The sequence below is a fragment of the Panulirus ornatus genome, chromosome 67 (assembly GCF_036320965.1).
Source record: "Panulirus ornatus isolate Po-2019 chromosome 67, ASM3632096v1, whole genome shotgun sequence".
Taxonomy (NCBI): domain Eukaryota; kingdom Metazoa; phylum Arthropoda; class Malacostraca; order Decapoda; family Palinuridae; genus Panulirus; species Panulirus ornatus.
Genome location: NC_092290.1, coordinates 5,513,378 through 5,539,650, shown reverse-complemented (window position 1 = coordinate 5,539,650; position 26,273 = coordinate 5,513,378). Strand labels below are relative to the sequence as shown.

The 26,273-nt window shown below is 36.6% G+C and overlaps 1 protein-coding gene across 47 annotated transcripts in view; it reads left to right on the top strand.

Annotated features, from left to right (window-relative positions):
* The window catches only part of LOC139747108 (uncharacterized), a 275,924-nt gene that overhangs the window by 51,185 nt on the left and 198,466 nt on the right, over window positions 1–26,273 (top strand). For 5 of the 47 annotated variants that reach the window (XM_071658953.1, XM_071658958.1, XM_071658980.1 and 2 more), the window contains exon 6: window positions 25,504–25,606. The exons of 37 other annotated variants lie outside the window; for them this stretch is intronic. In XM_071658953.1, the coding sequence (XP_071515054.1) occupies window positions 25,504–25,606 (103 nt within the window). Of the gene's footprint in view, window positions 1–13,090; window positions 13,404–13,555; window positions 13,617–19,763; window positions 20,014–25,503; window positions 25,607–26,273 lie in introns of those variants that run through there. 5 more of the 47 variants (XR_011712315.1, XR_011712314.1, XM_071658935.1 and 2 more) reach the window with 4 other exon arrangements.

The following is a 26,273-nucleotide window of genomic DNA, read 5'->3' as shown; positions in this document are numbered from 1 at the left end:
AATGTGTAACAGAGAATCATTGAGTTTTGATGGTGCCACAGGATATATAAAAAAGATTTAAGTGTTCATAACTTTTGCATTAGTCACTGTCACCCATTCCTTTTATAAAAGATTTATTTCCTACCCTTATCATTAGAAGGTAATTTTGTGTATTTTTTCTCATGGAGGGTTAACGTTGTTAACCCATGGGGACTCTAGCCGTATTTATTTGGTTTATGGTTCAAGTCCAGCCATACTTGTGTGGATTGCATTTGAATTGGAAGGCACACTTTATTGGTATGTATGACTGCCATATGTCACAAGCACCTGCTGTATGTTTATTGTCATGAAAAGAATAATCCTGGTGTCATTTCTTACATAATGTGTTGGGGGGGAATTGTCAACCATTGCCTCTCAAGCTCTGTATTTGTATGGCTTGCCTCTTCTTGCCCACATTTAGATTACAAGATGCAGTTTATTGGTATGTAGAGGTGCTTTATATTCAAAGCATCTGCAATTAGCTCAATGAAAGAATCATAATGTTACCCACATTATGTGTTAGAGGAAGCTGTGACCCTGGAGTGCATGCTAAATATCCCCCAAGCAAATTAGTGGTAGTCTTTGAGGCACTATGATAGTGATGATTAGAGGTCGAACATGACAATGGAAGTGTTAGGAACTCAATAAACCAGAGATGATCGTAGCTTGCTATAATTAGATGTCTGTACATCAACAGATGAGGTTAATTCATCTCTCTCTCTCTCTCTCTCTCTCTCTTTCTCTTTCTCTTTCTCTCTCTTTCTCTCTCTCTCTCTCTCTCTCTCTCTCTCTCTCTCTCTCTCTCTCTCTCTCTCTCTCTCTCTCTCTCTCTCTCTGCTGATAGGGAAAAGTAAGTAGAGTGAGGTAGCAATACCTGTAAGAAACGAATTTGATGTGAAACATAATGAAACTTTCAAAGAAGTGAAACACTAGCAGTAAGCATATCAACAATAAGAGCACATAATATAGTGTATTAACGTACAGAGTGCCCAGAATTGAAATGGAGGTGTTCAGTGTGACACTGACAAAAGTTAAAGAAGTACTAAGGGACTATGGCAAGCCAAGAATGACAATGATTTGGTCAGATCTTATATTTTAATTGTGTACTTTGGGAAGGTTTGGATTGTAAAATGGATGTAACTATAGTTAAAAAAAGTGTTCATTAAATTGACACATGAAATGGATTAATTTGATAGGCTAATTAGCTTATGCAGGGCCTAAAACCTAACAAATTATAAACAAACCAACAAGAAATTATATAACTATTTACGGACATTGAGGTCACAAAATTGGGTATGTTTAACCATAATATGACTGAAGTGTGTACCATGACACTGAACTGGATACAGGAAGACAAGATTGAATAAAAGATGTGTATATATCAATGCACTCTTAACTATTGCCTAGCTATTGCTCTGAAAAAATAGATTAGAAGAAAGTGAAGTCTAATAGAAAATATGCAATGGTTAGATAGTCTGAATAGCAATAATGCAAAAACAAATATGACAATCTTATGTATGCATGTAGATGGAATGATTGGAAAATTTGTGCCAAGTAAAAGGTGTAACATGGACAGAAAGATGCTGTGAGATAGAAAACAATGGATGAATAGATAAAGAGAATGGAAAAAACACTTTGCAACAAGCAAAGATAGAGCGTAAGAGTTAGAAGACAAAATAAGGAATGCAAACAAAGAAATAATGGAATCGCATGGAACAAAGACTATGAAGAATAAAAAGTGGTACCTAAAGTTTCCATTTTCTTTTATGAATGGAGAAAAGAATGAAAATTTAAGAGATTGGCCCAGGTATGTAATTAACTTTAAAAGAATGTCAAATGGTAGTTTACCAGTAATATGATTGAAGTGTACCATGACACTGAATTGGATACAGGAAGACAACATTGAATAAAAGATGTGGATGTACGAATGCACTCTTAACTATTGCCTAGCTATTGCTCTGAAAAATAGATTAGAAGAAAGTGAAGTCTAATAGAAAATATACAATGGTTGGATAGTCTGAATAGCAGTAATGCAAAAACAAATAAGGCAATCTTCCATATACATGTAGATGGAATGCCAAGTAAATCCAAGATGGGATGCCAAGTAAAAGGTGTAACATAAACAGAAAGATGTTGTGAGATAGAAAACAATGGATTAGTAGATAAAGAGATGGGAAGGAAACACTTTGCAACAAGCAGAGATAGAACAGAAGAGTTAGAAGGCAAAATAAGGAATTCAAACAAAGAAATAAAGGAATCACATGGAACAGAGACTATAAAGAATAAAAAGTGGTACCTGAAGATCCCATTTTCTTTTATGAATGGGGAAAAGATTAAAATTTAGAGATTGGACCAGGTATGTGTAATTGACTTCAAAGGAATATGTCAGATGGTAATTTACCAATATAAGTTAAGAACAATTAGAGGATTAAGGTATAGATTATGGATTGTTTGATTATTATGATGAGCATGCTCTAGCAGATATAAAGTTATCAGTAAGGGATATGATTAATGCAATTTTGAACTTAAAGAAGGCTCACTTCCAGGGCAACTTAGGACTCAGCTCCAGGGCTGGGTGAGATTCTGGCAATCTTTCTAAAGAAGTTGAAAGAAACAATAATCAAACCTCTTACAGTGCTGCTGAGACAGTGCATAGACCCAAACAAATAATGGATATACTCAAAATGGCATAAGTACCACCAGCACACAGGGGAGGATCCAAATTACTGCTGAAACAACATAGACCAGTCAGCCTAACTTTGCATTTGATCAGCATATTTAAGAGAGTAATGAAAAAAGTGTGTAGTGAAACATCTTATGTTAAATGCATGGATTAATGAAGGACAGTATGGTTTTTCCTTGGTAAAAGTACACAAACACAACTATTAGCTTCTTATAACAATTTTTATGAAACTTTAATTGATAAGGATGTACAGTTTTTCTTGATTTTGCAGAGGCTTGTGCTAAAGTAAACTATGAAAGTCGAAATGTATGAGAAAAGAAATAGGAAATTGGATCAAAGAATTCTTATTGTTAAATCAACAGAAAATTTAAAGTAGTTTCAATTGGAAACTAATGTCAGGGAGATATACTATCTAGGTAAACACAGTTCTTGCTGCAATGCTCTGATGAGGTGTTTCGCAGATGACATAAGAGGAAGAAAAGGAATAGATTTTGAAAGATTAAGAAAATTTTGGAGAGACCTGGATAATGTCTACAGGTTGGGAGAAGAGAACATAATGGAATTTGATGAGAATTTTGAACATATTTGTCATGTGACAGCTTGATGCTACTGCAATGCACACAAGTGCCTTACATGAAAAGAAATAGAGAGTGAACCAAATGTCAGAGATTTGGCAGTAATTATCAAGGAAAAAACTTGAACTCAAGGAATATATTAAATAGATAGTGCTTTGAAGCCAAGTAATGTGTGGAATGGTATTGAAAGTGTTAGCAGCAAGAGACATACACTTAATGATGAAAATTATATATCTGGGAGTGGATCTGGCAGCGGATGGAACCATGGAAGCGGAAGTGGATCATAGGGTGGGGGAGGGGGCGAAAATTCTGGGAGCCTTGAAGAATGTGTGGAAGTCGAGAACATTATCTCGGAAAGCAAAAATGGGTATGTTTGAAGGAATAGTGGTTCCAACAATGTTGTATGGTTGCGAGGCATGGACTATGGATAGAGTTGTGCGCAGGAGGATGGATTTGCTGGAAATGAGATGTTTGAGGACAATGTGTGGTGTGAGGTGGTATGATCGAGTAAGTAACGTAAGGGTAAGAGAGATGTGTGGAAATAAAAAGAGCGTGGTTGAGAGAGCAGAAGAGGGTGTTTTGAAATGGTTTGGTCACATGGAGAGAATGAGTGAGGAAAGATTGACCAAGAGGATATATGTGTCGGAGGTGGAGGGAACGAGGAGAAGAGGGAGACCAAATTGGAGGTGGAAAGATGGAGTGAAAAAGATTTTGTGTGATGGGGGCCTGAACATGTAGGAGGGTGAAAGGAGGGCAAGGATTAGAGTGAATTGGATCGATGTGGTATACTAGGGTTGACGTGCTGTCAGTGGATTGAATCAGGGCATGTGAAGCGTCTGGGGTAAACCATGGAAAGCTGTGTAGGTATGTATATTTGCATGTGTGGACGTATGTATATACATGTGTATCGGGGTGGGCTGGGCCATTTCTTTCGTCTGTTTCCTTGCGCTACCTCGCAAACGCGGGAGACAGCGACTAAGTATAATAAAAATAATAAAATATATATATATATATCCCTGGGGATAGGGGAGAAAGAATACTTCCCACGTATTCCCTGCATGTCGTAGAAGGCGACTAAAAGGGGAGGGAGCGGGGGGCTGGAAGTGCTCCCCTCTCGTTTTTTTTTTTTTTTTTTTTTTTATACTTTGTCGCTGTCTCCCGCGTTTGCAAGGTAGCGCAAGGAAACAGACGAAAGAAATGGCCCAACCCCCCCCATACACATGTATATACATACGTCCACACACGCAAATATACATACCTACACAGCTTTCCATGGTTTACCCCAGACGCTTCACATGCCTTGATTCAATCCACTGATAGCACGTCAACCCCGGTATACCACATCGCTCCAATTCACTCTATTCCTTGCCCTCCTTTCACCCTCCTGCATGTTCAGGCCCCGATCACACAAAATCTTTTTCACTCCATCTTTCCACCTCCAATTTGGTCTCCCTCTTCTCCTCGTTCCCTCCACCTCCGACACATATATCCTCTTGGTCAATCTTTCCTCACTCATTCTCTCCATGTGCCCAAACCACTTCAAAACACCCTCTTCTGCTCTCTCAACCACGCTCTTTTTATTTCCACACATCTCTCTTACCCTTACGTTACTTACTCGATCAAACCACCTCACACCACACATTGTCCTCAAACATCTCATTTCCAGCACATCCATCCTCCTGCGCACAACTCTATCCATAGCCCACGCCTCGCAAACATACAACATATATATATATATATATATATATATTTTTTATACTTTGTCGCTGTCTCCCGCGTTTGCAAGGTAGCGCAAGGAAACAGACGAAAGAAATGCCCCCCCCCCCCCCCCCCCATACACATGTATATACATACGTCCACACACGCAAATATACATACCTACACAGCTTTCCATGGTTTACCCCAGACGCTTCACATGCCTTGATTCAATCCACTGATAGCACGTCAACCCCGGTATACCACATCGCTCCAATTCACTCTATTCCTTGCCCTCCTTTCACCCTCCTGCATGTTCAGGCCCCGATCACACAAAATCTTTTTCACTCCATCTTTCCACCTCCAATTTGGTCTCCCTCTTCTCCTCGTTCCCTCCACCTCCGACACATATATCCTCTTGGTCAATCTTTCCTCACTCATTCTCTCCATGTGCCCAAACCACTTCAAAACACCCTCTTCTGCTCTCTCAACCACGCTCTTTTTATTTCCACACATCTCTCTTACCCTTACGTTACTCACTCGATCAAACCACCTCACACCACACATTGTCCTCAAACATCTCATTTCCAGCACATCCATCCTCCTGCGCACAACTCTATCCATAGCCCACGCCTCGCAAACATACAACATATATATATATATATATATATATATATATATATATATATATATATATATATATATATATATATGTATATATATATATATATCCCTGGGGATAGGGGAGAAAGAATACTTCCCACGTATTCCCTGCATGTCGTAGAAGGCGACTAAAAGGGGAGGGAGCGGGGGGCTGGAAGTGCTCCCCTCTCGTTTTTTTTTTTTTTTTAGTTTTTCCAAAAGAAGGAACAGAGAACGAGGCCAGGTGAGGATATTCCCTCAAAGGCCCAGTCCTCTGTTCTTAACGCTACCTTGCTAATGCGGGAAATGGCGAAGTTTAAAAGAAAAAAGTAAAAGAATATATATATATATATATATATATATATATATATATATATATATATATATATATATATATATATATATATATATGTATATATATATATATATATATATATATATATATATATATATATATATATACAGCACTGGTGGCTGATTCATGTGAGAAACTGCAGAAGCTGGTGACTGAGTTTGGTAAAGTGTGTGAAAGAAGAAAGTTAACAGTAAATGTGAATAAGAGCAAGGTAATTAGGTACAGTAGGGTTGAGGGTCAAGTCAATTGGGAGGTAAGTTTGAAGGGAGAAAAACTGGAGGAAGTAAAGGGTTTTAGATATCTGGCAGTGGATCTGGCAGCGGATGGAACCATGGAAGCGGAAGTGGATCATAGGTGGGGGAGGGGGCAAAAATCCTGGGAGCCTTGAAGAATGTGTGGAAGTCGAGAACATTATCTCGGAAAGCAAAAATGGGTATGTTTGAAGGAAAAGTGGTTCCAACAAAGTTGTATGGTTGCGAGGTGTGGGCTATGGATAGAGTTGTGCGGAGGAGGATGGATGTGCTGGAAATGAGATGTTTGAGGACAGTGTGTGGTGTGAGGTGGTATGATCGAGTAAGTAACGTAAGGGTAAGAGAGATGTGTGGAAATAAAAAGAGTGTGGTTGAGAGAGCAGAAGAGGGTGTTTTGAAATGGTTTGGGCACATGGAGAGAATGAGTGAGGAAAGATTGACCAAGAGGATATATGTGTCGGAGGTGGAGGGAACGAGGAGAAGTGGGAGACCAAATTGGAGGTGGAAAGATGGAGTGAAAAAGATTTTGTGTGATGGGGGCCTGAACATGTAGGAGGGTGAAAGGAGGGCAAGGATTAGAGTGAATTGGATCGATGTGGTATACTAGGGTTGACGTGCTGTCAGTGGATTGAATCAGGGCATGTGAAGCGTCTGGGGTAAACCATGGAAAGCTGTGTAGGTATGTATATTTGCATGTGTGGACGTATGTATATACATGTGTATCGGGGTGGGCTGGGCCATTTCTTTCGTCTGTTTCCTTGCGCTACCTCGCAAACGCGGGAGACAGCGACTAAGTATAATAAAAATAATAAATATATATATATATATATATATTTTTTTTTTTTTTTTTTTTTTTTTTATACTTTGTCGCTGTCTCCCGCGTTTGCGAGGTAGCGCAAGGAAACAGACGAAAGAAATGGCCCAACCCCCCCCATACACATGTACATACACACGTCCACACACGCAAATATACATACCTACACAGCTTTCCATGGTTTACCCCAGACGCTTCACATGCCTTGATTCAATCCACTGACAGCACGTCAACCCCTGTATACCACATCGCTCCAATTCACTCTATTCCTTGCCCTCCTTTCACCCTCCTGCATGTTCAGGCCCCGATCACACAAAATCCTTTTCACTCCATCTTTCCACCTCCAATTTGGTCTCCCTCTTCTCCTCGTTCCCTCCACCTCCGACACATATATCCTCTTGGTCAATCTTTCCTCACTCATTCTCTCCATGTGCCCAAACCATTTCAAAACACCCTCTTCTGCTCTCTCAACCACGCTCTTTTTATTTCCACACATCTCTCTTACCCTTACGTTACTTACTCGATCAAACCACCTCACACCACACATTGTCCTCAAACATCTCATTTCCAGCACATCCATCCTCCTGCGCACAACTCTATCCATAGCCCACGCCTCGCAACCATACAACATTGTTGGAACTACTATTCCTTCAAACATACCCATTTTTGCTTTCCGGGATAATGTTCTCGACTTCCACACATTTTTCAAGGCTCCCAAAATTTTCGCCCCCTCCCCCACCCTATGATCCACTTCCGCTTCCATGGTTCCATCCGCTGACAGATCCACTCCCAGATATCTAAAACACTTCACTTCCTCCAGCCTCTCACCATTCAAACTCACCTCCCAATTGACTTGACCCTCAACCCTACTGTACCTATATATATATATATATATATATATATATAGATATTGGAAAGGATCACAATTTTGCGCGTGATCATGATATTCCTATGAGTCCACGGGGAAAATGAAACACAATAAGTTCCCAAATGCACTTTCGTGTAATAATCACATCATCAGGGGAGACACAAGAGAGAAATATAAGTCAGTTGATGTACATCGAAGAGACGAAGCTAGGACGCCATTTGGTAAACGTGATTGTGACAATCACATGTTTACCTAATGGCGTCCTAACTTCTATATCTATATATATATATATATATATATATATATATATATATATATATATATATATTTAGAACTGGAGCTTTACAGTCATGAATGAAGGGATAAAAATATGGTAATGTGTGCCTGACAACATAGAAGGAATAAAGAATAGTGTGAACCTGAAAGCAGCCACACAAGAATTATACAAAATCATAAGGAGTAATTTTGGGAAACATACTAGAAATGCATATGACAGAAATACATGAATGACCTGCAAGGAAATTGGAGTGATTATTTAATGTGATACTGAGTGACCCAAGGAATTTAGTTGGAGTGACAACTGGAACATTCACATAAGGTATTGACTAATGTTTGAAAACAATGCCATATGAAACTAGAATAGAAAACTATGCCAGAGGAGTAGCTACTAAAAGAAGAGATACTATCATATAAGTAAAACAAGCAAGGGGACAAGGCAAGGTGGCCGAGAGAAATGTTGTTTATCGACATATAAGTTAATTGGTGAGCACAGCACTATCCCAGCCACTCTGGCAAAAGATCATTGTGGGAAGGTTATCTCTTCCATAACCTTCCATTATGAGGAGCCACCTGAATTTTCTTGGTTGTGTCCTTTAAGGTTTAAAGATTGAGCAAATTAGGGTATATGATTGATCATTATTTCTCATGGTTGGATAGGTTGTGTCCTGTTATGCTACACTTTCAAAATCATCAGAATGATTTATTGTGTAAGTTGTGGTACATTAAAATGTAGTCATTAGAAAAATTCAGACTTGCTAAGAGCTCCATATTCTTTGTTGTTGTACAGTTTTGATATAGAAAGTATTTAGTAGTGTGGCTGTAAGGCTTTATATTAAACAGTACAATTTAGAATAGAATTAATTAGTAAACAGTGCATTTGACAAGGTGACTCAAAGTTTAAAGAAATGAATGCATGAGCAATTTTTCACCATATATTTGAAACTGGCCCAGAAATTACATTGTGATTGGCTACTGTAGACTGAGGGGCTTCGACCTCCACAGCTTAGGCAGTGCTTAAGCTGCTGTGCATAAGTCTGCTGAATTGGTTCTGGGTACCCAGTAAAGTTAGGCTCTGAATTCAGTATCATGACATAGTGAGGTTTCACTGTATAGTTATTCCAGCAGTCCTCAGGCATCTCACCTTGAATCATATGTACATTTAAAGCCCTCTAACCAAGCAACAAATTTTTTATCCCCCATTCTTGAGAAACTTACCTGCACACCTATCCACTTTTAGCTGCTTTGTCACACTTTATCATACACAAGGCTCTGAGACCATTCATCTTGCCTGTCTTTCCCTATTTATACTAGGGCCCACTCTCATAGAATTCTTAGGGATTGTTACACGTCACATTCTTACTGTAAAACCATGTTTCTCACTTTGGTAATTTCTATTGTGCAGAAAGTCATACATTTGCTTGTCATGGAGATGTGTATAATTCCCTGCCTCCATCCAGTCTCCTTTCTTTTAGATATGTATGATGTTTTCATATATCTTCTACCTTGATACTTCTCTTGCAAAATTTTGACATTATTTCAAAGCTGTTATCAATTGATTGTGTCCTCATATATCTTCAGGAAAAAATGAGAAATATAATTAGGACATCTCAGTTTTAGAGAAAGGTTTTGTAACAAACCTCTTAGATTTCTCTGAGAGGATGAGGTTTGTAAGAAAAAGAGAAGGTTCGGTGGTTCATTTGTATCTGAATTGCTAGAAAGCATTTAACACTGAACTGCTTAAGAGACTAATTAAGAATAAGAAGGTGGATCTGCAGGCTGGAATATAGGGGAAACTTCTTTGATGGGTAGGAGGTTGTATCATTTCAAAGGAATGGAGAATGCATGTTAGAGTAGCCTTTTCCGAATGGGTGTAGGTGATGAGTAGAGGGCCACTGGTTTCTGTTTTGAAACCTTTACTATTTTTTATTCTAAATAAACAGGCTTGCTAGAAAGTATATATTTTTACCTGAATATGTTTGCATATGATGCAAATGTCATGAGGTATGTGAAAAGTGAGAAGGATTGCATCACCTCACAAGATGACCCAGACAGACTACAAAATTTGTCTGATAATTGGTCAATGAAATTTTGTCAAGCAAATGTAATGATGATGGAACAAACTGAAGTAAAGCCTCAGCGTAATCATAATCCAGTGGGAAATAAGCTTCAGGATTGTGTGTGTGAAAAGGACTCGTCACCATCCCTAAACTGTCACCAGTGTCTTAACATTAGGAAAACTTCTGGCAAATATAAGAATAACTTTCAAGAATATGGGTGAGGAAATATTTAGCAAGCTGTTCATATCTTATGTAAGGCCAAAACTAGTATGTGCTTTTCAAGTTTGGACACTTCACCTAAAGAAACACAAAGAGCTAATTGAGGAGGTCCAGAGGAGGAAATGAAGATGTTACAGTTGTAATAGAATTAAAGGAATTACACTAAAGGGAAAGGCTAGAGGCTGCAGATTTGCCATACTTATAAGAGAGAGGAGTGAGGGGTGACCTGAACACAACCTAGGTTTTTGATTAAAAGCAGATTGATGACATAGACTGCAAACAGTTCTTAGAGATGAAGCAACCAGAGGATGTAGCAAGAAATTAAGCTAGAAAGTTATTAAAAAGAAGTGTCACAGGGGCTCATTAGTTAATGGTTGTCATCCTAGGCTGGCATGTGTGTGTGTGTGTGTGTGTGTGCATACTTACATAGGAGTAAAGACATGATGCATATAAACAAGGTTGAGAGTTGGCAACAAGGGTGTAAAACTTTCTCCTTGTAACACACAAATTGTAATCACACAGACACACACCATTTTAATTGTCACTAGTTTACCACTGGGTTTTTGGCTTCAAAACTCACATAATCAGCATCACAAAATCTGCCATCCTAAAGGTGAGGATGATGTGTTGGTAGTGATTATTTTCTTCTGAGAAGGTGTTTCATGTCTATTTTGTTGTTATTATTTGCCCCAGTTTAGAGAACAAACATTTAGGGTGGCTATTTCTCCATATCTGTTATAGCCAGATCAAAATCAAAAGCATCAATTCTTCAGGCATAATTTCCCTCTAACTATTCCTTTTTGCCCACCATGGTGTTGCAACCCTATAGTTATTCTTCAGATATTACTTCAGTTACTAGTCTTTTGAACCACAGTAGGATTGAGTGCTGTGATTTCTATATATAAGTATGTATCACAGATTGACAGAAGTGAACTTGATGCTATTTGATAAGGTTAAATTTGAGCAGATAAGTAATGGAATAGGGAGAATGCATCAGATACCTTATAAAGGCCCTATCAAGTGTAGCAGTTTTAGAGAGTTAGGGGTCATTATAAATGTGAAACTAAATATAAGAGAGCATAAAGCACATGAACATTGTGTGTCAAGGGATTTTTATGATTCATAGAATTATCTCTACAGGAGATAGATACCTATCTTTGGGAATATGTAATGTATATGTAAGATAGTTATTATCATTGGGAATGTGTAATGTATATGGAAGGAGAAATACTACTGAATACTGCTGTTGTGTGGTCATCATAGAAACATTTTAGAAAGCTTCAGAAGCACTTTATGAGCAAAATTAAGCGAATGGAAAATATGGACAACCACAAAAATCTGAAAGAACTGTAATTGTATATCCTAGAGAGAAAAATATTTATGTGATAATCTTTGCATGCCAGTACTGTATATTGAAGATATAAAAGATGTGCATTAAACCTGAAAGCATTTTAACAGAGAATATACAGAATTATCAAGTTGTAAAGAATACCATTGAACATCCCAAAAATAGATAAAAGATATATGATAGTTATTCATTGTACTGCCAGGAGAAATAAGCAGCATTCATGGAACCATTACAGAAAGATTTGATAGGAAATATGACATTTACTAGAAATCAATCCCAGATAAATGAAGAATTGAAAATTATGTGATGCAGGTGGCAGCTGAGAAGAAGTCTTATAACATCAAGCAAAATGTGTGGTGAGGGCTTTGTGTTAGCCTTGCTATTTTAGCTTAATCTCATCATATTATTTGTAGGTAGGTAGGTAATCTCAACAGCTGAGGTGCTCTGATTTTCATATTTTATATACCAAATTTTCTTTTCATCCAAGATAGCCTTGATTGAAATGTGTTTTACCCATGGTCTGCTAGTTCCTCTAATGAACTTGCTAAGTGCATGTACATTGACTGATCACTGAAACCTTAGGACTGTTATTTCTACCTTTATTCTATCATCACTGCACACACACACACACACACACACACACACACACCTACACACCTCTAGCTCTCTCTGTAACCTCCTTAATGCAGTTTGATTTAGATTTGTGATTTTGTTTTTGTGGCTATAACATATAGAAACTCATAAATTTAGATTTTATTTGTATCAGTTTAGAGAACTGAAACATTTAGAGTGGCTAGTAGTTTTATTTTCAGTCACTTTAAATGTTATTTTTATTTATTTGATTATTGGTTTTTCCTGGGTGGGGTAGGTTAGGGTTTATCTGGCATGCTTAAGTTTGGTCACGACTGTAAGTTTTTGACAGACCCAGATGTTAGTTATTGGTATAGTAAAAGCCCACTTTCTATGGCCCGTTCCTTTTGACATCTTTCGTGATGTTCATCTTAAGAAATGATAGTGTTAGTGTTAGGAATGATTTTGTGAGCATGATTTTCATTAAGCACATCTAAGTTTACCAGTTGAACAGATTTCATTGCCCAATTAGAATTCAAGCATTTTTCTTTAAACCTAAGATTAAAGCACCAGGAACAGATAATTAAAGGATGCCCATAAATGAATTTAGCACATATTAGATAAAAAGGAATTTGGACAAACAAGCCCTGAAATGAAGATAGTTTTAAGGCTTGCACTTTGTAGTCAGGGTGGTAACATCCTTTATCTTGTTCTAGGTTTGCCATGAGAGAGGCGTTGGAATGAACAGTAGGCTGCCATCCTCGTCACTGTATAAGAACGATAGGAAGAAGCTGAGGTTTGGATGCCCTTTTTGTGGGCATGTCAGTCGTGATTCTTATGATCTCAAGAAACACATACGTACTCATACAGGGGAGAGACCCTATGCTTGTCCACATTGTGCATTTCGTACGAAAGATAGTAGTACCTTAAGTGACCACTGCCGCATTCATACAAGAGAGCAGCGATACTTGTGTCCGTTTTGTTCTTATCGTTGCAATAAAAATTATGATCTAAAGGCTCATTTAGAAAGTAAGCACAGTACTCAAGCAGTTGTACAAAAAAATCAGTTGTATGGTTGAGCCATGTCACAAGTTGAAATGAAAGTTATCTAAATGGCTCTTTTCTGCTGAAATATATGAAGCTGCTCTATTTATTTCAGTGTTATCTCTCACCCTTCCTAGGTGGTAGGCAGCCTCTGACCAGGGAGGTTCTACCAGTACGACCCATCTGAATATCAAAAGGGTTAGTGACTGCTTTACAGTGAGCTGTTACTGGGTCAAAGTATCTCTCCTTAGACCCAGGTTGCAGCCTTTTATTTTTTACACAGCCCACGCATGGACTACTGGCTTTCAGTTCATAAAATGTACTCTCTGCTTCTCATGCATAACACTTGACAAGACATGACTCGCACTACATGTTCTTGATACCTTTAGATTTTCTGGTGAGCATTAGTCCTCCAATTTGGCAAAGTTTTGTTAAAGTATTCGCAAGTAAGTACTTTCTTTCCCCCATCCCTCCAGCCCTCTTAACTCTCACTCTATCCTGTCTGGGTATTAGAAACCAATTGATGAGAGTATTTTATGTATATGTAAGAAGTAGAATTTAATACCACCAACAAAACAGAAAGAAATAAACATATTAGAAAGAATTCGGAATCACTTCACAAGCAAAATGAAGGGGATAGAATATTTGAACTGCTGGAAAAGGCTGAAAGAACAAATGTATTGCTTAGAATGAAGAGAAAGATAAATGATAATATATGCATGGCAACAAATTGAATGTTAAACCTGAAAGCCACCCAACAGGGAAAATACAAGTTATTAATACCTTGATGACACCATGGAACATACAGAAAACAAATTAGACAAAGATAAATGACAGCCCAAACAGGAAACTAGAATGAATATTCACTGGACTTCCAAGATACACACCTACACTCTCACATGCAAAAGATTGAAATAGAGGCAGTGGTAGAGGGAATTAGAATGAGTAAAACTCCCGGCAAAGGATAGGTAGGTATCGCTAATGGTAAATAATGAAACTTCCTTAGTGGAGTGTGTACATGTAACGAAAGATGCGGAAATATCCAAACAAGATTGTGCAAAAGAAAGCATTAATTAGAGTTTTTATGTTAAAGGTTGTATTTAAAATGACAGAGTTTGTGCATCCCATGATTAGGAGATATTTTGATAGATTTATGTAAAGTAAATAGGGTAACAGTTGCAGATTCTTGAATTCCTTAGGACAGTGGGTTTAAGTAAGAATTATACACCAAGAGGAATATATGATCAAGGAGAATCTAATTGTTGAAAGAGGAGATAAATGCAGACATATATGTACAGAGAGTAAGATTGGTTACAAAGGTTACTAAGGGAAGACATGAAGTTAGATGACAGATGAAAACAATAGGACATGGAATTTGCCAGATGACTGGAGTAAAAGAAACAGAGCAGCAAGAGATATGGAAAGCAGGTTAAGTGAGAGATTAGATATGGAGCAAAGGAGGCTCAGTAATGAAAGCAGAAATGCAAATAAATTTTTTGCATAATGGAACTATAGCATGAGAGGTAATAAACCAGAAAATATAAAAAGGTAGTGTATAATGTATTGTGAAAACATTAAAGTAAATTTACATCAACAATTAGAATTGTTAAAGGAAGGAAAATAATCCATGGAAAACATTTCATATGAATGTACTAGATTTGATAATTAACAAGTACAGAACCAAAACCAAATGCCTATATCAGTGAATGTACATTTGACAATTACATAATCTTTGAGTTACAGGAGCATACATGAATGAAAAATTAAAGTGTGAAGCATGACGAGGAGGGTATGAGACTGTTGTACATATAGAGTTGATGAAGACAAAACTAAGCAAGTTGGGGTAGCAATATATGTATGTGAACAAGTTTGATAATGAGAACATTATCTCTTGAAGTTTTACTGTTTACCATTAAACATACCAGCCTGAATATTTAGTATTGACATACACACCACTGAAATGCCAGGGTTCAGGGAAGTGATGGTAGTAATTGAGGAGATATTGAGATATGTAGCACTAGAAACAACAACAGTTTAGGCAGTTGATTTTGATTTTGTATTCTGTACACTGGAAAGGGGTAAGTCAGAGTAGGGATGGGATTATGAATTTAAACAGAACAACGACATAGCACTTGAGAGAGAACATCTAAATGAATTTATGTGTTGAAAGTTATAAATAAGCTAACAAGAAATGATAAATTGGTTGATTTCATATTTACTAATGACAGCACTAATCACAGGTATTGAGATTACTAAAACTAGTATCTCTGATCATAACAGAAATTAAGTTTATACTACTTTAGAGTCAATAGACAAAGAAATCAGAGTGAGGTAGAAGCTGTAGATAATACAAACAACTTCTACTCTTGACAAATTAAAGCTGAACTATGGATAATCTAATATAAATAGATAATGAAATGTAAGTAAATTTTCAAAAGACATATTGCAAAATAAGTGGCAGTCAACTAATACATAGGTCAAGTGATTGCAAAATTAGTACACACAAGAAAATATAGAGATACCATGACACAGAAGACAGTGGATGAATAGGTGAGAATGGAAGAAGCAAAGAGTGGAACAGTTAGAAAAAGAAAAAGAATAAGAAAAGCTGATAAGGTAACAATGAAGTCACCTTGAAGAGGACAGTTATTAAGTAGATAATGCAATTCAATGAATGGTTGTGATTCCAAAAGTCATATTTGCCTACATGAATAAATTATCTGAGATCATATCCTTTAAGGATGGTGACAGTTAATAAATGACTCCAAAAGAATCTACCAAATGGTAATTGCATAGCACAAGAGAGAATGATGAAATGTTTAATGGATATGACAAATATGAATTAACAAATGTTAACGGAAATACACAATTTTTATGTGAATTGAAATGGTAAGTTTCAATGCATTTTTTAGATACCTTGAGAAAATTCTGAAATTCACATGATTGGAAAGAAAATGTAAAGGAAGAGAGAATGGGTTGAAAGAACTGGAAGTATATGGTGTAGTACAATGAAAAGAAAGAAATGGTAATATATGCCTGGCATGAAGAATATTTTAAACCTGAGAGCAGCTCAGCAAAGAAGATAGAGAATCAGAGCAGTGTAATTTGTGGATTATGCACTGCAGTACATGGAGAACTAAGAAATGTGGAGCTGTTATAGGAATGTTCAAAAGAAGAAAAGTTGAATACTCTTTTGTTGTATAGTCGCAAGCTAAAAAGAGCAAAGTAACACATTTGAATGCAGAAACATTTTATGTAAAGAATTATGACAGAATGCTGGTTCCCAACTTGCATGTGGAAATAACATGCTACTAGTACAAAAGGCTTGGAAACTGTGTAAAATATTACCTCTTAAATCCAGTGGTGCATCATGCATTTAAGGAGAGGTTGCCTTAATCATCCAGGGTACAAGACACTTCAGTTCCTTGCCAACTATCATCAAAAATGCCATGGGTACAGAGAAGAGAAGTTTAAGAGTGCACTGGACAAGTACTTACAAAGTGTATCTGACCACCCAGGCTGTGGGGACTCTGTGGTCTTGAGGGCTGTGTCTGACCACCCAGGCTTTGGGAACTCTGTGGTCTTGAGGGCTGTGGCTTCCTTCAGCTTGGTCAACCAATGACCCAACCCAACAACCTACATACAGAGGACCTACTAGAAGAGAAATAGTGAAGGAAATGTCAAAGATTTAAGGATGATTATAAGTGAAAATCTTCAATGAATTTAGGAACATATTGCTTTCCAGGCAAACAATAAGTGGAATGATCATGAGAACATTTGCGGCAAAAGATAGACCAATAAATAAGAAATTTTTATATATAGGAAGTTCTGCTGTGTTGCATGGTCACCGGTAAAACATTAAACAATATAGAGCACAAAACATTTCACAAGTAATGAATGGATTAGAGCTTATGAATTACCACAAAAGATTAGGTACAGTTTGGAATGTTGAAGGGAAAGATACATGATGTATGTCGCGCAACAAATAGAAGGGTTAAAGAACAGTTTTTTAAACCTAAAAGCAGTCATTCATGAAAGACAAGGAGGACATGATTAGATATGGAGAGTTAGTTGATGGGAACATCATTCTTCAATGTACCACTCAGGTTTAGAGCAGTGCGTGTAAGCTGTGCTGTCATGGCAAAATCTTGTTGTTGATAAGTGCTCTCTCTCTCTCTGGCAATATGTGTTTGTTGGTACTCATGCATTATATGTGTGTGTGTGTGTATGTGTGTGATACTGATAGTACAAAGAGCATTAAAATGAAATATGGAATCTCTTCGTTGTGTGAAGTAGAGGAAAGCTTTTACTGGCATGTAGCAAAAATCTGACCAGTTTGATACCTTCTTCATTTTCTGAGAGCCTTGTCTCAGGTGGTCATTGAGACTGATATGTATTTTTGCATCATTTATATTTTGATTTTTTGAAATTTAAATTTCAGAAGAATGCTTCTTTCCTTTTTTCCCACAGTTTCATCAAAATGAATTATAGTATAATGTTTTATGCATGAAAAAAGTAGTTTTTTCTACCATCTCAACATCACTTGAAACATTTGTTTTAAAGGGGGATGGGTATGATTTTGGTTAATTTCAGGTGGCAAAACAATTTTTGAAAATAGTGTGTTCAGCTCCTCAGAATAAGAACTATTGTCAGTTTGAATGTATGACATACCGTTTTTGTGTAAGTTGATTCATTGTGTGCTGTATTAGTGTATTGCATTTTGAGAAGACTGTTGTTCATGTTATGCAAGTCGTGAAATTAGAGTATCTCATTTTTGTAAGCTTCCCTGACCACAACCCCTGGGCAGCTATGGAGGCTTCATGGTTGTTGAATGTAACAAAAGGGTTCAGCTAAGCATTATGTTCAGGGTTTGATTAAATTTTTATGCAGCCATTATAGTTGTCTGACATGAATCTTTATGATCATGTATAGCTTCTCAATGTGTTTCTTTAAGGCAGGTATGGGAAATCAGCAACGAAACACATTACCCACAGCATTGTAATGCAGACATATGCCAAAATTATATGACTGTGTATGTGTAATTACCATTTTGCACTAAAGAAAAGACGTGTAATTACCATTTTGCACTAAAGGAAAAGTGTGTTGCATGTTAGGCCCCATTTCATGAATTCTCTCTGCTATCTTACAACTCTCTAAACTTGTATATATTGTCTAGATTTAGTTTGCTTATTTTGTTTCATTCATTCTATAAAAGTACTTTTTTACATCTTTTATAGCATATTTCTTGCTTAATTTCATGTCATGGTGTGTGATTCTTGTATGTTTGTGTATGTTTGTAATTACTTATTTATACTGTACTGAGAGGGAGTTCTACACTTGTCAGGGCCCATTTCTTTAATTTTCCCTACTAGCATGCATCTTTTTAGATTTCTGTGCTGTCCTCATTCAGTCTTGTATAACATATAACTTATCCACTCATCTTGTATATTTTTTTCACTTTTATACGGTATATTCTATTCATCCACTGTTATACTATAAATGTACTTTGCATCTTTTCTTTACAGGTTTCTTGCTTAATTTCACCTTATGGCTTCTCTGTGTTTTATCCATGCATCTTTCAAAGACTGTTGTTTGTCTTTGTCATTCAGCTGGTTTAAACACCTTAAAGGTTATGATCAGTTCAACACCTCTCTCCTTTTCATAGGGGGCAAATATAAGCCCTTTACCCTTTTCCTGTGTTTTTTTATAATTTGATATATTTAGTCCAAATTAATTTGTAACATGGTCATATATTTTTAGGCCAAATGTTGAAAGATAACGAGAAATTTGTGTAGTTGTAATAGCATCAGCACCACAGTTGGTTCAAACTAAGTACTGGTCTTGGCTTGCTTATATTAGTTGAGATGAGCACTTCTTTTCATGAGTAGATATATCATGATATATGAACTTGGTCTGCTTAATCCTGGTCGGTGGGTTTTTGATAGATAATCAGATATTTAAAAATCTAATGCTCACGAAAACATTTATAGATCTCCAAGAATGTTAATATACATGGGAATTATTGATAGTTATTCTTAGTACTGTTTTTGTCATGAGATATTTTGTACAAGTTTGAAGTAAGTTTCTGAGGCCTGTTTATAAGGTTAAAAGTAACACACGACGTATTTGTTATACTTGTATTGGAAGTAAATCAAAACCGTATTCCAATGTAGTTTGCTTGTGGTGAGTATAATATTAGATGCGTGTATTGTTGATTAGCAGTTATGGAACATGAATGGAAACATCACCTTCAGAATTACTCTCGGTCTAAAATGAATTCTAATTGTCGTTCAGACATGATGGGAAATTCAAAGAAGAAGTAAGATGCCTTTCTTTTCATTATAGGGTTGTGGAGATGGTCGGTTGGCGACAGTCCTCACACCAAGGACAGGGCATGGGTTTGAGGGGGGTAACGTGTTGGCTGAGAGAAAAAAACCTGTGGGCTCCGTGAAAGTCTGCCCTACATGTGGTTACCTTTCACAGGATATGTGCGACCTACGAAAGCACATCAGGATCCACACTGGAGAGAAACCTTATGCATGTTCACTTTGTCCATACCGTTCTGCTCAAAGCAGTAACTTAAAGACTCACTTTCGTAAGCACCACCCTGGTGCATTTGTTAATGCAAATAATCCTTTTCTTTAAATAATGCTAGTCACTGAAGTATTTAGGGGTGATAAAGGTTCATTGTTTGAGATGGGTTGGTCTTGTGTTCTTTGCAAAAATTTATGGTAGTTCACAGAATGTTATGTTATGGCTTGACTACAAAAGCATTTGATATGTATGCTTGTTGTCTGTCCTAATTTTCTAAGATATTTGAATATTCACATCTTTTGGTAATTATCATTTTATGAATTTGATATGAAGTTATCTTTTGTCAGACGTATTTTAGATGTCTTATTAAGGCTTTCTGTATTGCCACTTCCAGAAATTTCTTGTTGCTAAGAAATGCACACCACATTTTTATGGAGTGTTTGACTTGAACACAGTCTTGCTAGTTTGCATTATGTATATGTTTGTTTAGATTTCAATACAAACATTGTACAGGTTTAAAACTACAAAGTATTTTGTCAAGCCTTTTAGAAAAAGAAAAAGCTGGGATTTGGCCCGTCAGTCTTAAGTTAGTATTCAGTACAAAAATTGGAGGAAATACTGCTGGCGAGTTACAGTACAGTATATCTTACACCACTGTATAGCAGTGTTGTTTAAAATTTTTCCCACTTTACCTTACCTTCTACCTGCCACAACAATGATTCTCATCACATAGGTTGACTGTTCTTTCGATATTTCCCAAACTCTGTATTTATTACATCTATTCCTAGCAAATTAGGAATTGACAAGCTTTCCTTTAAGAAAGAAGTGAAATGTAAACAAGTTGTACTAGCTCTGCATCTGAAAATGTACCTTTGTAAATGATTGTTGAGGGGTGACAGGTGTATTGATTTGATGCAAGAACACAGGTTTTCATGAACTATTGATAAGCTGCTGATAGTTGAGACTCCAGTCACATCTAAACTAGAACAGGTGTATTTTGTATGAATGGTTCAACATGAAGTGATATGAAGGTACACCAGTTCTAGGCCCAATGCCGATATCATTATACCCATTTCCAACGCTTTAGATGATTTTCTATAACTTTTTATAGGCGGTTAGATAAGTATGGCCTGTTAGAACATTAACCCATAAACTATGGCTATTAACAGTTGATGTTCTAACACCCTCCTCCTCTGTATAGATATTCAGTGTCATGGTGATGAAGAATAGCATTTTGTATTCCAAATGTTTTGACATGTCATCATAGTGGTTAAAACAGAGAGATATTATAAAGGATTAAGAATAGATATCCGATAAAAATTATTTAGCTAAACACTAAAAGTACCTCTTAAAACAGTACAACAAGAAAACAATACACCTAAACTACGTTTAATAGCATCAAAAACATGATATTAACTGGTTTAAATTTTATAATATGAAATTACTAATATTCACAAGTTATTATCAGAACTTCGTGGGGTTACTTCAAAATTATCACATCGAGAAAGAGTATTGCATAAATCCAGGTGTTCCACTTCTGCTGAAAGAAGAGGGTTGCACAATTTACAACCAGTCCTACTTGACTGACCAAAGTATTTTGAAGGATTGCATGGTGCTGGTTACACATTGTGTTGCAACTAGGGTAAGCAAAATGATAAATATGTGCAAGTCAGCTGACATGCTTTCTTTTAGATAAAAGAATGAGTTGACCTTAAAAGAGTTTACAGGTAGAGATATAAAAACATGTTGGGGTAAAACATGGAATGAATTTTTTTGAAGAGTTTCTTTGATATTAAGCGTCACTTTGATATTAAGCGTCACTTTTCCCAAATGTAGCAGCCCAAGATAAATCACCGTATTAACCTTTGGAATACATTGTTTGGGTTGGTGCTTATTGTTCAAAAATTTATGAACAAGGTTATTAAATAGTAGAATGTTATATCCATTGTCTTTTGAATATATTCTTAAGAACATTATCTTATTGTGAAAACAGGTACAGCTATCTAGGGGGCTTTTAACAGCATTGATTTTCAAGTTAGAGTGGCAGTAGCTTATAGACCTGAAAAAGTTGATAATGGAAGACTTAGAGGTTATCATTGTATTTCATGAGAAATAAGTCTGTTAAAAGGGACATGACATTGATTTCCATAGTCAATCTTTTTCATTTTTCCCAAAGGGCTGTTAGTGCATGGTATATCTTGAAAAAGGTGTAAGTTTACTATGGCATTTTTCCAGCCTTACCTGTTAATGATAACAAAGAATACTGATAAAAATTGGACAAAGTAGGGAACCCATTGTGACACTATCTGTTTGCTTAAATAACAGTATTGAATATTGAAAAGTTTTCTTTAACACATTTTAATACATGTCAGATTTACACAAATATTGATAGTCTCATCGAGAGGAATGTTAGTAAAAAGGACTTAACATAAAGATTGACCATATAGTAGGAATCGGGAACCTATTACAGCCAGATAAGTGTTGTGTTTCCTTGTCATACTTGGCAGCCAATCTCCCTCAAGCAATTTTAGGGTGAAAGCTGTGATATTTCTAAATATAATTATTTTATCTACCTATATAGAGTGTTTGGGGCTTGGTTGTGGATGGGGATGCTGGTTTCAGTGCATTATATATGATAGCAAGAGAATGGATGTCAGCAAATGAGGCCATTTCCTTATCTTTTCTTGCTGCTACCTCACTAATCCAGGATAAGGTACACACACACACACACACACACTTCCGTGCTGGATCGCTGTTTCCTGTGTTAGCGAGGTAGCACCTAGAAATAGACAAAGTATTCAGGTGATGCCTTACTGCATTAGGCTTGAACCTGGGCATATGATATAGTCAGTGTCTGTGGGGTTTGGAAGTGGTTGGTATGCTATGGCTTGGGTGCATTGCATAACATCTTGTTAGTGGGTGCCTGTAAATGAGGCAATTGTTTTTTTGTTCCTGACACTACCTTGCTAGGGCTGGTGAAATTGTTTGTGTGATGGGTTGCTATTATTGTTGATATTATTATTATTGGTAACAGTAGTAATAATAGTGTTTGCTTTTATTATTATTTTTTATTAATTTATACTTAGTCGCTGTCTTCTGCGTTAGCGAGGTAGCGCATGGAAACAGACGAAAGAATGGCCTAACCCACCCACATACCCATGTATACACATAAACGCCCACACACGCACAATATATTATTATTATTATTATTATCGTTGTTATTGGTATTATTCTTGTTGCTGTTGGTTTTTGTTAGTTTGTGAGTACAGCTATTCAGTGTTCTTACAGTCCACGGTGAGGTGCGTGAAGACTGGCTGAAATTATGTATATTGCCCCTATATGAGAGCAAGGGGAGCAAAGGTGAATTCTCAAATTATAGGTATGTCTGTTGAGTATACTTAATAACATGTATGGGGTGGTATTTGTTGAGAGAGTTGTGGTATGTACAGAACATCTAGTTGGCAAGGAGGTTTAGAGGATGTGTGGACAGTGTTTGTGTTGAAACATTTGTCAAAGAAATACTTAGGAGAAAGTGAATTGCATATAGCATTAACCAATGTAGAGAAAGCATATGATAAGGTTGACAGAAAGCCTTTGTGGAGGGTGCTGTGAATACGATATACAGAGTAAATGACAAAAGATGCTTGTGGAAGGCAGTGTGAATATTTTGTATGGATAAACGGAAAATTATAGAATAAAATGAGATTTTTACCAGGAGAGTAAAGCATGTGAACAAATGGAAAGTGGAGAGGGTAGGTGTATCTGGGTGAAGGTAGGACTGCATTAAGGATTAGTCATGTCACCACAGCTTGATTTATTAGGTGCTGAGAAAGTTAAATGCATGGTTCTTAAGCAGGTCTGCAGTATGCTGCAAAGTGAATAATTAACTGTTTGCGTATGACATTGCTATGTGATAAACTAGAAACTCCCAAGCTGGTTTTGGGAGATTGTCAAAGGAGGAAGTTGAGAGGGAATGTGAACTAAAGTAAATAGGTGCAGCAGTGGGGTGAGACAGGGTTTGAGTCTAATTGTTTTAGAAGGATGGGAAGTGCTCTTGGTACCTAGGAATGGTTGTGGTAGTGGATGGAGCCATGGGGACTGAAGTGAGTCATGGATTATGAGAGGTGGTTAAGGTCCTGTATGTACAAAGGAGTGGTTAAGGAAAAGATAGGTATGTTTTATGATGTAATGCTTCCAAAAGCATTAATTGGATGCAGTTCTTAGGCTGTCAATGTTATAGAAAGAAAGAGGGTGGATGTGTTAGAAATGAAATGTCTTAGGATGATATGCTGTGTGAGATTGATCATGTAAGGAATGAGTATGAGAGAGAAAGGTGGTTGTAAGTGCACTCTTTTTGAGAGATCTGATCAGGTGTACTGAAATAGTTAAGATATATGGAGAGAAAGCTAAGCCAGAGTAAATGGTCCTGTATGTCAGAAGTGAAAGGGAAGGGGAGACCAAGAAGGAAATGAAAGGATAGAGTGCAGGAGTCTTTGGAGGTATAAGGGCCTGAATATTTGGGATGGAGTAGGGGAAGTGATAGGCATGCATGAGATAGAATGAATTGGATCAATGCAGTATGGGGGGAGGCATCATGCTGTTATTTGGCTGAGCCAGGGCATATGTGTTGGTTATGGTGAATATTATGATGTGGTCATTGGCTTTGGTTTGAAAGTAAGCACATAACAACTTGAGACTGGATTAGTGCCAGTTAGGTCATTGTTGGTTTGTTCTGATGTTACCATGCTAAGGCAGATGAAGAAATTAGGTATGGAAGTGATGTTGATATTATTGTTATGGATTTTATTGCAACAGTACTAAAATTCAGACCCATAAGAAAATAATGAATCACTTTAAGGAATTGTATAAAACTTGGGTTTAAAAAGTTTGTTGGAGTTTTTAGCAGCTCATGCGTCAGAACCAAAAATTAAGGGTATATATAGGATTTGAATGTGAAAGTTATTTAGGTAAAGTCATATTCATGTATACAATAAAGTCCAGTACTCTTGTTATGCATTTTGTCGACAGTTATTTGAGAAATTATGAGAATTTATCATTTACTTCAATGGTATAGACGGTAAGATGTTTGATGATAATGAATCATATATATATATATATATATATATATATATATATATATATATATATATATATATATATATATATATATATATATATATGATTTTGATTAGATGTTTGCCTTATTAGCACCTTTTACAGAAATCTGTTGAAAGTGTTCAGGTACAAATTAGAGTTCAAATATTTAATGTGTAAATAAAAACGAATTTGATTTCTTTGAATGTATTTGAATACAGAATGATAGAAAAGTAATGTAAAGCACATATCCCCCACTTCCTATGGCACAACTTAATTTTTTTTCATAAATGATAATGGTTTTTAGGTCATAACATGTATGAAGAAGTGAATATTGAAAAGCCTTAGATTTTTCTCCCTTAGATTTCATGGAACTAATTGAGTGATAGTAGAAAATATGAAGTAGCATTGGTGGTGTGAACATGCAGTGCTAAGTGGGTTGTTCTCTCCCTGGTAGGACACATCGCAACCTCGCTTTCCTGTGACTATGATGAAGGGGTCTAGACGCCAGCACGAATGCCCACACTGCCCCTACATAGCACGAGACAAGACTGATCTGCGTAAGCATTTGTACACCCATACTGGCGAGAAACCATATGCCTGCCCATACTGTTCATACCGGGCAAGGCAAAACAGCTGTATTAGAACACATATGCGCAGACATCATCCATTTGCCATGATATAGATGGTATTGCTTTTTTGCTGTTAACAATGAAACCTTCAAAAAGCAATAGATATATAAAGGAGGTTTAAATTTACTTTATTTTTGGCGACCTATTTCTGTACTTCGTAAATTGCTAGCTTATAAAACTTGGTATTGTTCATTAAGATCAAGTAAGACTGACAAACTTGTTAGTGTTTTCTTGGTTTACTGTTTACTCTATCAGGGAACAAATCAATAAAATTCCTACATCCATCTCGGTTTCTCTTATAAATGCAACCTGATTCCCATTTTCTGATGTGATAAGGAAAAGCTTAATGAAGACTTTTTAACTTGATACAGTTTTGCGACTGAGAAAATACTTTTCAGAAATCAATTTAAGAACTTCACATATGAGGAAATTCAAAATTACCCTTGAAACCCCCTCTTAGCAGAAAGGTAGCTGGGCTGCAGTTCAAGGTTTTGTTTTGTATTTCAAGCCTCAGTTTAATTAGCAACAGTATTTTGGTATTTATATTTTGATATATGGTTGGAGGAGCTTCATGGAATTAGTACTAAACTATAAC